Source organism: Propithecus coquereli, unplaced genomic scaffold (genome assembly GCF_000956105.1).
Source record: "Propithecus coquereli isolate 6110/MARCELLA unplaced genomic scaffold, Pcoq_1.0 Scaffold9, whole genome shotgun sequence".
Lineage (NCBI taxonomy): Eukaryota > Metazoa > Chordata > Mammalia > Primates > Indriidae > Propithecus > Propithecus coquereli.
The window spans coordinates 6,039,006-6,051,939 of record NW_012155284.1 but is presented as its reverse complement, the minus strand read 5'-3'; the positions used below and the strand labels follow the sequence as shown (position 1 = coordinate 6,051,939).

Here is a 12,934-nt window from a genome sequence, read left to right as displayed (position 1 = left end):
CACGAGGGCAGTCATGAGCAAGTCGGAATTCCACGGGAGCTCGGAAGAAGGGCTCACCCACTGACATGCGCAGCTCTGCGCTCCAGCGGACAGGCGCTGTTCCATCTGCACGGCCACTGGCTCCCCTCCCCTCCTGCGCTCAGCGCCTGACTCTGCTGTTTCCCTTCCTCCGTTATTCTCCCTGTCCTGTCTGTACCAGCTCTCTCTGCTGCTAGTGCAGAGCAATTGAGTTCTGTCCCGGAGCTCACCACCCCACCCTCTCCTCTCACCTGCATATGTCAAAGACCATTACCTGAAGATGAAGTCTGGGACAAAACAGTCTCCACTTCTCCAGATCGACCTCCATTGAAAATGAGGGAGAGGGGATGTTATATGTAACCAGAATTTTTTTCCTGCTCTGTATTTAAAATCAAGGTAATAGATTTATTCCGTGCATTTGAGAGAGGTTAAGCTCACCTGAGGTGAATACTTGACAATGTTTCCAACCACGTTTTCCAAAATTCCTTGTAAACGTTTAAAGCAGCAAGAAGAAAAACCTTAGTTTTGTTAAATATTTAGAAGATTTCATTCTCTTCCATCTCTGATTTCTACATTGTGTACATTTTGCAGGTGCTATTATAGATTGGGATATATTTAATAATTCACATTTTTTTTTTTTTGAGACAGAGTCTTACTTTGTTGCCTGGGCTAGAGTGAGTGCCGTGGCGTTAGCCTCGCTCACAGCAACCTCAGACTCCTGGGCTCAAGGAATCCTACTGCCTCAGCCTCCCAAGTAGCTGGGACTACAGGCATGTGCCACCATGCCCGGCTAATTTTTTTTTATATATATATTTTTAGCTGTCCAATTAATTTCTTTCTTTTTTTTTTTTTTTTTTGGTAGAGACGGAGTCTCACTCTTGCTCAGGCTGGTCTCGAACTCCTGAGCTCAAACAATCCGCCCGCCTCGGCCTCCCAGAGTGCTAGGATTACAGGCGTGAGCCACCGCGCCTGGCCAATAATTCACATTTTTAAAGTGTACAGTTCATTGGTGGTTAAGATAGTCACAAGATTGTTCAGTCATCACTTCTAATTCTAGAAAATTTTCATCACCCCAAAAAGAAACTCCAAAGAAAATATTCTAGAATTGGATAGTGGTGACAATTGTACAATCTTGTGAATATAATGAACACCACTGAATTATGTACTTTAAAAGAGTGAATTTTATAGGATGTGAATTATATTTCAGTTCAAAAAAGAAAGACCCCCCCATATTCATTAATAGTAGCTCTCTATTCTCTGCTTAATCCCAGCCCCAGCAACCACTACTAATCTGTTTTCTTTCTTTATAGATTTGCCTGTTTTGGACATTTCATATAAGTGGAATCACATAATATGTGGCATGTTCTGATTGGCTTTTTAAACTTAGGATAATGTTTTTAAGGTTCATCCATGTTGTAGCATGTATCAGTATTTCATTCCTTTTTATTGATGAATAATATTCCATTGTATAAATACACATTTTTATTCAATTGATGGACATTTGGTTTATTTCCACTTGTTAGCTATTAGGACTTATGCTCCTGCGAGCAGTTATGTACAAGTTTTTGTGTGGGCTTTTTGTTTTTAGTTCTCTTGGCTATATGCCTGAGAATAGAATTGCTGGATCGTATAGTAACTGTATGTTTAACTTTTGAGGAACGGCTAGATTGTTTTTCTAAGTGACTATACTATTTTACATTCCTACCAGCTAGGTATGAAGTTTCCAATTTCTCCACATCCTCACCAATGCTTGTTACTGTCTTTATTATAGCTATCCTAAATATGAAGTGATATCTTGTAGTTTCGATTTGCATTCCTTTAACAACGAATAATATTGAACATTTCTTCGTGTACTTGTTAGTCATTTGTATATATCTTCTTTGGGAAAACGTTTATTCAAATCCTTTGCCCGTTTTTCAATTGGGTTATGTGTCTTTCCACTTTCGTGTTGTAAACATTATTTATTCTGGATGCAAGTCCCTTATATCTGATATAGAATTTGGAAATATTTTCTCCCATGCTGTGAGTTGTCTTTTTATTTTCTTGATAGTATCCTTTGAATTACAAAATGTTTCAATTTTGACGAAATCTAATTTATCTATTTTTTCTCCTGTCATTTGTGCTTTTGTTGTCATATCTAAGAAATCATTGCCTAATCCAGGGTCATAAAGATTTGTGCCTGGGTTTTCTTTCAAGAGTTTTATAGCTCCTACATTGAGTTCTTTGATCTCTTTTGAATTAATTTTTATTTATGGTATAAAGTAGGGGTCTAACTTCTTTTTTTGAGTGTGGGTATCCAGTTGTCCCAGCATCATTTGTTAAAAAGACTATTTTTCCCCATTGACTTGTCTTGGTGCCTACATAACATCTTTAGAGTAAATGAGTACAGCTTTGGAGAACACATATCACAAGCCAAATTCACCTGTTATATTTCTTTCATTTGCTTAGCATTCTCTGTTTCTTTGTTTTTTCATGAAGAAAAAGTAGACAATCAATACAGGAATACCTTGGAGATATTGTGGATTCCGTTCCAGACCACTGCAATAAAGCAAATCACACAAATTTTTTGGTTTCCCAGTGCATATAAAAGTTATGTTTATACTTTACTGTAGTCTATTAAATGTACAATATCATTATGTCTCAAAATATATACCTTAATTTAAAAATACTTCATTGCTAAAAAATGCTAATGATCATCTGAGCCTTCAGCAAGTCATAATCTTTTTGCTGGTGGAGGGTCTTGTTTTAATGTTGATGGCTGCTGACTGATCAGGGTGTTGGTTGCTGACGGCTGGGGTGGCTGTGGCAGTTTCTTAAAATAACAGTGAAGTTTGTTACCTCAATTGACTTTCTTTCACCAAAGATTTCTCTGTAGCATGCAATACTGTTTGATAGCATTTTACCCACAGTAGAACTTTCAAAACTGGAATCAGTCCTCTCAAACCCTGCCCACTGCTTTATCTACTAAGTTTATGTAATACTCTAAATCTCTTGTTGTTATTTCAACAAAGTTGACAGCATCTTCGCCAGGAGTAGATTCCATCTCAAGAAACCACTTTATTAGCTCATTCATAGGAAGCAACTTGTTGTTCAAGTTTTATCATGAGATTTCAGCAATTCAATCACATCTCCACTTCTAGCTCTCCTGCTGTTTCCACCTCACCTGTAGTTACTTCCTCCACTGGAGTCTCGAACCCCTCAAAGTCATTCATGAAAGTTCAAATCAACTTCTTCCAAACTGCTGTTAATTTTGACCACCTCCCATGAACCACAAATGAGCATCTAGAATGGTGAATCCTTTCTAGGAGGTTTTCAGTTGACTTTGCTCAGATCCATCAAAGGAATCACTATCTATGACAGCTATAGCTGTATAAAATGTATTTCTTAAATAGAGTTGAAATTACTCCTTGATCCATGGGCTGCAGAATGGATGTTGCGTTCGCAGGCATGAAAACAACATAAATCTCCTTGTACATCTCCATCAGAGCTCTTGAGTGGCCAGGTGCATTGTCAGTGAGCGATATTCTGAAAGGAATCTTTTTTTCTGAGCAGTAGGTGTCAATAGTGAGCTTAAAATATTCAGTAAACCATTCTATAAACAGAAGGGCTGACATCCAGGCTTTGTTCCATTTACAGAGCACAGGCAGAGTAGATTTAGCATAATTTTTAAGGGACCTAGGATTTTCAGAATGGTGAGTGAGCACTGGTTTCAACTTAGTCACCAGCTGTATTAGCCCGTAACATGTGAGCCTTTTTTTTTGAAGTTTTGAAGCCCAGGCATTGACTTCTCCTCTCTAGCTAGGAAAGTCCTAGATGGCTGTTTATCTTTCAATAAAGGCTGTTTCATCTACATTGAAAATCTGTTTATTGTAGCCACCTTCATCAATGATCTTAGCTAGATCTTCTGGATAACTTGCTGCAGCTTCTCCATCAGCACTTGCTACTTTACCGTGCACTATTTTGTTATGGAGATGGCTTCTTAAACCTCATGATCCAACCTCTGCTAGCTTCTGACTTTTCTTCTGCATGCATCTTCCTTACCTCTCTCAACCTTCATAGGACTGGAGAGAGTTAGGGCCTTGCTCTGGATTAGGGTTTGGCTTAAGGGAATGTTGTGGCTGGTTTGATCTTCTATCCAGACATCTAAAATTTTCTCCACATCAACAAAAAGACTGTTTGACTTTCTTGTCATTCATGAGTTCACTAGAGTAGCACTTGTAATTTCCTTCAAGAACTTTTTCTTTGCATTCACAACCTGGCTGTTTGATAGCACAAGAGGTTTACCTTTAGGCCTGTCTTGGCTTTCAACATGCCTTCCTCACTAAGCTTAATCATTTCTAGCTTTTAACTGAAAGTGAGAGTTGTGCAACTCTTCCTTTGACTTAAACAGTGAGAGGCCGTTATAGGGTTATTAATTGGCCTAATTTCAATAGTGCTGTGTCTCAGGGAATAGGGAGGCCGAAGGAAAGATGGCACAGCCAGTTGGTGGAGCAGTCAGATCATATACAATGTTCATAGATTAAGTTCACCATCTTATGTAGGTGCAGTTTGTGATGCCCCAGAACAAATACAGTAATAACATCAAAGGTGGCAGACCACTATAATAGGTATGATAATTTAAAAGTTTGAAATACTGCAAGAATTACCAAAATGGGACAGAGAGACAAAAGGTGGGTATGTGCTGTTGGAAAAATGGTGCTGATAGACTTGCTTGACACAGGGTTGCCACAAACCTTCGATTTGTTAACAAACAAACAAACAAAATGCAATGCCTGCATTGCATTTAAGCAATGCCCAAGAAAATGAGGTGTGCCTATATTTCCAATTACGTGTGTTTCAGGGTGAAGGGAGGAGGTAAAGAGTACCAGAATTTTAAAAGTAGTCATTTCATAAAATTTTTTTACAGGATGTAATCTCACACAGAACAAAGCTGAATAAGAAAAAAGGAGGAGAAATGGAAATATTGAACACCACGGACAACCAGGGAATAAAAAGTTTAAGTAAGGAAAGGAGAAAAACACTAGAAACTTACCAGCAGCTATTTTACCTTTTACAGGTGAGAACAATTTGTCTTTTACTATGAGTTTGGGATAAATGCTATGTTCCATGTTTGTGGCTAACACTGGATCTTTCCCAGTGCCTTGGCTGTAATAGCTTATATGCTTTGAGCACCTGCTAAGTAGCAAGTGCACTATTCTAAGTGCTTAACATACATTATCTCATCTAATTCTTATTATAGCCCTGGGAACCATGAGAGAATAAGTACTGTTATTCCCATATTACAGATGAGAAAACTAAGGCACAGCCAGTAAATGGTAACACAGGGGTTTTAGAACTCAGGCAGTTTGACTTCAGACCTCATGCTCTTCGTGACTGTATTATACTACAGTTATGCACAGAAGCAGTATAACTCTAGTAACATAAACAGATGCTGTCATCCGTGGAAAAATGAAAGTAAGTATATGTGAACACAGATCTTTGCCAGAACCGGCCTGCTCTTTGGAGAAAAGAGCCAGAGGGTTAAGATTAGGAAATACGTCTTTTTTATTTTTTTATTTTCATGGGTTATTATGGTCTAAATGAATAGTAATATTCCATTGTTTCCTGAGTGCTGGTGAGAACTAATAAGTTTAGCTGGTTAGGATTGGACTTTGACGGACCAGTTACTGTTTGACCATTGATGCAGCCCATTGCCCTTGTCACACATACAATTAGCCACAGAGGAAACTGCGTAGTACTTATAGATACAAACCAGCCTCCCCTTCAGCAGGAAACCTTCCAAAAGGTGTGGATCAGTAGCTCTTCCTCGTTAGAGCCAGGTGTCCCTCAGTGTGGGATTGCTGATTGTGGTGATCTTTCAGGACCTGGCGATGCCTCAATTTTGTTTGAGGATGTCATTTGCATTCGATGTACAGAGAGCACATTATATAAACCATAAACAAGAGGTGTGGTTAATCTCATTGAGAGAAAATATGTTACTATTGGTAGAGCTGAAAATTCTCTACTTGGAGTAACAGTTTGGAGAACATCATCTTCCAACTACATAGGTGCCACAGATAGCCACGCCATGGCAGCATGGAAGGAGAAATATATAATAATAATAGAATTGTCTATCGAATCTACTGCTTAACACCAGCAACTTTTCAGAAAGAAACGGGGCTCACTTTGAGCAGGGAAGGTTTTTGTTCTGCATAGCTTAGATTAATAGTCAACCACCAGTTAAAAATTTAATCTTAGGCATTTGTCATTTTTTATATCCTTGGAATTCCAAGTGTATGAAGATTCTTCAGGATTTAGTTTTCAAAATTTGACATAATTTGCCATATGAAAAGTCAAAGTCTAGTCACTGGCCTAAGATTTGTGTTATTTATGAGCCCCTATTGTATAAGTGGAGCTCATTTGTGGAAAAGAGAAAAAGCACAGGAACATGTTTAGAACAATTCCACTAAACCTTATCCCCCAAACAGTCCAAAACTGGTAGTCACAGAGTGTTACCATTCAGTCGTATCAGGTGAAGTGTCTCTTGAAATCGTGTTTCCTCTCCTCTTCTTCTCTCTCCTTTTGAGACGTTAGCCCAAGATCAATGAAGACATTATGGAAAGGCAAATGGCCTGGATTCCTCTTCGATTACACCTTAGCAAGAATTCTTAACCAAAGCAGCAGGTCAGCCAGTATAGGTTTTGCTTTTGGTTTGTCTCTTCAGTATAAGCCTAAATTTGAAGTTTTTGGGTCACCTGAGGAGGAATAATGACTAGCCTTCTTTCTTCAGCTCCAGAGTTAGTTTCATTTCTCTTGATTCCCATATGTTTAATTCGTGTTAGAAAAGAATCACTACAGAACTGTCAAGAAAAAGTTGTCCTGAGCTGCTGATTCATAAAATTTCAGCCAGTTGTTATGAGCTTGAAAGTAAACCCAAGTAGTAAAGTAAACCAGAATTTGGATTTTCTCAAAAGCTTTAAAACCAAACTGCTAGAGTATATTGGATGAATATTGGTTTTCAAATATAGAAACATTTTTTTCTCCCGTCAGAAGGAAGATGAGATGAGGAGCATTAAATTTCTCATGTGAATACTTCTTCTGTAACCTAAATACTAGTTTTTCTCTTTTAACCTCTACCTGGTTGGTGTAGCTGCTGGAGAAAAACCACATTTCCATGAAGGCTGGTGCTAGATCTCCTGGAATCTGTCCTCAGCTGAGTCCTCAGGGCTCTATGTCAAATTTTTTTAAATTCCTGGAGATCTTTTAAGGTCTTTGTTGTTGTTTTGGTCATGGTCTTCTGGGACTTCCCTCGTCAGCTATCCTGACTTTCACTCCTCTCTTCAGCCTTCCTACCTCACTCTCCCTTCTCCTTGTAGGACATCGTGGCCATGTTGCTGTCTCCATATGTAAATGTATCCTTTCTTCTCTCTAGTCTAAGAAGATGGTATGCGTTTCCTTCCTTTCATCCATCAGTCCTCCTAGGTCAGTCTGTGCAGCTGGGCCCTTAGTCCATTCTTGCCAGTCTCTTTGGACCCCAGATTCTACTAACCACTCCCATCCTCTTTATCTCTATAATAAATATTAATATGTGGCTCAAAAGGGTTAACAGTGAAAAGCCTATATAAGGTAGTCGTATGTTATATTAAATGTAGAGTGTGCAACATTTAAATCCTATCATAACTTTCTAATATAGCTTTCTATAGCATAGTATTGGTAATACTAGCTGATACCTTTTAAAGTCTTATGTGCCAGGTACTCATTTACATGCTGTTAATGGCATATTAAGTCATTGAAGAGCAGGGAATCGGATACTGCTTTCCTCTTTAGTAATATATTAACTATAGTTTTGTGGGATTTCTTTTGTTTTCTTCTCTGTTTCCTTTCAGACTAACCCTTTATACTTGGCGAAGCTGATTTTCCAGATGCCACAGAACAAGTCAACAAAATTTATGGATACCGTTATTTTCACACTATACAATTATGCTTCTAATCAGCGAGAAGAATATCTACTCCTCAAGCTTTTTAAAACTGCTCTGGAGGAAGAAATAAAGTATGTATATAAATATGTATACAAAAGTACCAACGAATAGATCCTTTTGTTAGTGATTAGCTATCTCTGATTTACTAAAATTATTTTTAAGTTATTATAAGTTATACATATTAAAATATATCAAATTTCTTGAGAAATTTCTATATCATTAGGGCTATGTTCGGGTACAGTTTTCTCTCACAAGTGATGCCTTTTCAAGTATTGAATTAACTTTTGATTTTGCATGTCTGCAACAGTTGAAAGCCAAATGCTTACTGACAGTCAGTGGGAAAATTTAACTTAAAATTCTCTAATAAAGCCATTAATGTGTGGGAGTGGAGAGAGCGATCTCTTCCTGAATACTCTTCCTAATTACTCTTCCCTTCTTACTGGAACTTAAGCTACTTTTGCTAATTTATTTTCTGACTCAGTTATGTAAAAATTGTGTAGGTAGCTATAATGAATGGGCCAAAAAAAAAAAAAAAATGCATTAGAAATGTCCTTAGCCAAGGTGGACCTTAACTGCTCTCCTAACTTTTTGAAGCGTGTGAGCCAGGCACCTTTGCTGTCAGGGTGTCTATAAGCCAGCGTGAGCAATGGTTTCTGAGAAATAGTAATACTGTTCAGTGGAGTGTGGTAAGTACTAAGTGAAGGGCACATATACTGTATCAGATTAGAGGGATGAGAAGAAAGGTTCCAACCAGGTTGACTGATAGATTTTATGAACGAGGTGCTTGGCCTAAAACCTTGAGGAATAGCTACAATTTTTGTAAGAAGAGATAGAAAAGGGAAGTAAGGCGCAGAGGTGGTGGAAACAGCATGGGCATAGGTGCAAGGAAGAAAGTAGATATATCTGGCCAAGGAGTGACTTAATTAGTAACTACCAGGAGATGAAGCTGGAAAGGTAGGTTGGGGCCAGATCATGGGAGACACTGAGTGAAGGCCCAGCCATAAAGGCTCTATTTACTTTCAGAGGAGCTGTGAAAGGCTTTTGAGCAGGATGTTGACATGACCATGTTGGTTTTTTAGAAGATTGATCTGCTAGTCCTGGATGAACAGGATGAATTGAAGCTGTACAGGTCAGAGAAATCGGGGAGTCAGAAGGTTAAAAAAAAAAAAAAAAAAAAAAAAAGGATTTTTAACACACTGAGCCACAGGTGTAGAACATGCGGTTGAAAACGTGTAACAGAAAATTTGAAATTCCAGACTGACCCTCAGGAAAGAGATGTGAATTTGAGATTGAGATCAGAGGATAGGTCCCAAAGAGATAGTAGCTGAAGCTGTGCCTGTGAGTGAGGTCTGAGGAGAACATGGTTACGGGTAGACTTTGGTGTTACTGGAATTTTTGTTGTTGTTGTTGTTGTTGTTGTTGTTGTTACTGGGTTTTGACCTTTAATCCACCCCATCTGCCCTATAAGCACATACAATTAGTCAAAAAGTGAAAACAGAATTTAAAAGAGCCAGCTAAGAAAATAAAAAGGAACTGAGTAGGTAGGATAAGAACCAGCATGCAACACTGTCAGGCCCTACAGGGAAAGGAGGTGGAAAAGGGAGAGAGTGCCACAGGGAGGAGGGCGAGAGGTTGCACAGGGATGACAAGGGGGAGGTTGTAGGAATCGGCAATCAGAAGTCAAGAAGGGCTCTCTCAGCCATGAGATGGGCTAGAAGCTGCATTGCAATGACTTTGAGTGGGATTCGAAGAAGTGGAGATAGTTCATTCAATCCAGAAAGATAATTTTGAAACTTGGTAACTAGAGGGGGCGTAATGCTTGTCCACTGTCTCCCAGTGTTGTTAGTCTTGGTCCATTTTCAGGTCATCTCTACTTTCTAGATTGAAATTGAGGCTGAGACCTTATTTTTAGATCCTTAAATTGCTCAAATCAAAAACACACCTTACAAATGATTGCTTCTTTTGAAAAGCACACCAACTTTGATCTTCATAGAGGAAATTATAACTCCACAAAGCCCTGGCTTGCCAAAGAGTATATATTGTTTAAAACCGTATCTGTAGAAGCAAACTATTTTGTTTTTGAATTGGTTTTTTGTTTTGTGTTTTTTTTTAGATCGAAGGTGGACCAGGTACAGGACATAGTTACTGGTAACCCTACTGTCATCAAGATGGTTGTCAGCTTCAACAGAGGTGCCCGGGGACAGAACACCCTGCGCCAGCTCCTGGCTCCAGTGGTGAAAGAGATCATCGATGACAAGTCCCTGATCATCAACACGAGCCCTGTAGAGGTGTACAAGGCTTGGGTGAACCAGCTAGAAACACAGACAGGGGAGGCCAGGTAAAAAGTCAGAAGGTGTTGGTTTTTTATCATGTTTTATGATTATTTTTACATGCGCATTTCTATATACTCATAAACTCTGTTGAGCAAAAAAAAAAAAAATTACTGTACAAAGTCAGTTTTCAACCCAATATTTTACCTCTCTTTAACATATCCATGCAGATCACATTCTTAGATTCTTGGTCATCTTGATACTGAATGACATTTCATTTTTCAGAGCCAGTTGATTCCCAGTGCTACAACTTCTGTAATTCTCTCCCTTGTTTATTCTTTGTGTGTTCTTAAACGTAGACCTAGAGATAGTTCATATTCAGTCTTCACCTGATAATATGTATATTTTTATAGTTACCAAATGCTTAACTTTAATATGTAAGGATTAACAATCCAGGGATCTTATTCTGGATGGTTGTTTATAGATCTGAGCAATCCTAGCTTTTTATTTCCTGTAACGGATGTCTCAAGAAATACCATGTGTACACAGAATTGTGTGGGTGGTTGTCACAGTACTGCTTTTAATAGAAAAAGTCAGGAAACGTCAAAATATTCAGCTTTAGGGGATTTGTTTTTTTTTTTTTCCTTTTGTTTTTTTTATTTCATCATATTATGGGGGTACAGATGTTTAGGTTACATATGTTGCCCTTGACCCCCCTCCCCCGCTAAAGTCCGAGTTTCAAATATGTCCATCCTTCGGGTGGTGCGCATTGCACTCTTTGTGTATGCAAATACCAGTCCCCTCCTCCCTCCTGCCCCCTAGTGGATTTGTTAAATAAATATTTGTATAGTGCATGATGCAATAAGTATTTGGAATGGTGGTATAGATATGTATTTATTGGAACAAAAAGTATTCATAATCTATTTTGCAGTTGCAGTTAGTATATGATAACCCATTTTTCTGTTAAAAAATCAGTCATGCATATACACACAAACACAGGATCTGTATGGGATGTCTATATGCACAAACTACATTACACCCATGAATATGTGAGGCCCATGTACACATACGCATAGAGGAAGACTTGGAAAGTTATTCACTAAGGTATGAAAATTGGTGGTCTCTGCATTGGTATTTTTTTTGTTTGCTCATATGTGATTTTTTTTTTCTATAATCATATTGCTTTGTATAATTTAAAAAAAAAAAAAAGAAAGAAAAGAAAGTAAGTTAGCTGTGTCCACGTTACCTGGGTTTGCCTATTATTTTGCCAGAAGAGCCTGGGGTAGGAGGTGCCTGGAGTCCCTCCTGTTCCAGTAGTGGCGAAAGGTACCCCCTGTGCATGAGAAGCTTCCCTTCACTTAGCAAACATTTTGTTATTAGAGTCAGTAGGCAAAGTCCAATTCACTATACAAAGCTTGACTGTAGAACCAACTTGGCAGGAATACTAATGCTTGTACCTAAGCCTCTAATTAACTGAAAGCCCCTGTTGTGTTCTCAGCAAGCTGCCTTACGACGTGACCACAGAACAAGCTCTAACATACCCCGAAGTGAAAAATAAACTGGAGGCCTCCATCGAGAACCTGAGAACGGTCACCGACAAAGTCCTCAACTCTATCATTTCTTCCCTTGATCTACTGCCGTAAGTGGCATTTAACATTCTCTGCAGAAAGTTCTTGGAATACTGTGTAAAATACGCCCCTGTAGTGAAGACAGGAGTTTTCCCTCATATTGTGTTTTACCATTTGAGAAGATTGCGTACATTTACCTTTTAAATTCATAACTGCTCTCTGCAGAGGGAACAGTACTTGTCATAGCCACAAACACGGCTCGGTTATTATCATCAGTGCAAGTCCTGTGATTCCATTCCCATCTCATTTGATGTTTAATTTTTAGGAAAACTACTCAGCTTTAGTTGACTGGAACAGACGCTGTGTGTTTTTTTCTCACTTAGCCTTTTTCCATTATTTTCTTTTGTCATCTGTTTCGTATGTAGTTATGGATTGAGGTATATAGCCAAAGTACTGAAGAATTCGATCCATGAGAAATTCCCCGATGCAACAGAAGATGAGCTATTAAAGGTAGATTTTCAAGGGTAATCTCACCATAGCTTCTCTTGGGGGTATGAACCAAAATTGCCAACATACCGTTATGTAAGACTTTTCCCCATGGCTGGCTATTTATAATGAGCTATGGGTCTTCTATTTCTAATGACTCTCAATTATTGGTTAAGCTGAGGTTAATTTGGAGATCTCAAACATTATTGAAATTCTTTGTATTAGAGAATTTTGGGAGTAATACACATATTTTTCACCAAAAATAATTTTGTAAATTACTTTATTAGTAATGTGTGATTATAGTTACTGCCTTTACTTAATTCCTTGTTAGGATTCACATCAGAAAATGATCTACTTTCTCCTGAAAAATGTAAATAATGTATACTTTTTTGTTGTTGTTTTTTTTTTTTTTTGTTGGTTTCTGGCTGCTTTTAAAAAATGTTTAATTTTTTTTTTTTGTCCCAAGGAATGACCAAAGCCATATGCATTGTTTCAGGTGTTCATTGTGTAATTTTGTGCCATCTGAATTTATATAATCTAATCTTTTCTGGCTTTTTCAGACATTTATAGTTAATGGCAGTTAAATCAGCGTTAATAATAATAGTTAATTTTTAAAAATATGCAAAATGCTTTT

The 12,934-nt window shown here is 38.1% G+C and overlaps 1 protein-coding gene across 1 annotated transcript in view; it reads left to right on the top strand.

Annotated features, from left to right (window-relative positions):
• Positions 1 to 12,934, top strand: part of IQGAP2 (IQ motif containing GTPase activating protein 2) — a 290,113-nt gene that overhangs the window by 246,100 nt on the left and 31,079 nt on the right. Inside the window, exons 22-26 of the mRNA XM_012664485.1 lie at positions 4,925 to 5,074; positions 7,884 to 8,047; positions 10,090 to 10,314; positions 11,745 to 11,885; positions 12,240 to 12,324. Coding sequence (XP_012519939.1) covers positions 4,925 to 5,074; positions 7,884 to 8,047; positions 10,090 to 10,314; positions 11,745 to 11,885; positions 12,240 to 12,324 — 765 coding nt within the window. The remainder of the gene's footprint in view (positions 1 to 4,924; positions 5,075 to 7,883; positions 8,048 to 10,089; positions 10,315 to 11,744; positions 11,886 to 12,239; positions 12,325 to 12,934) is intronic.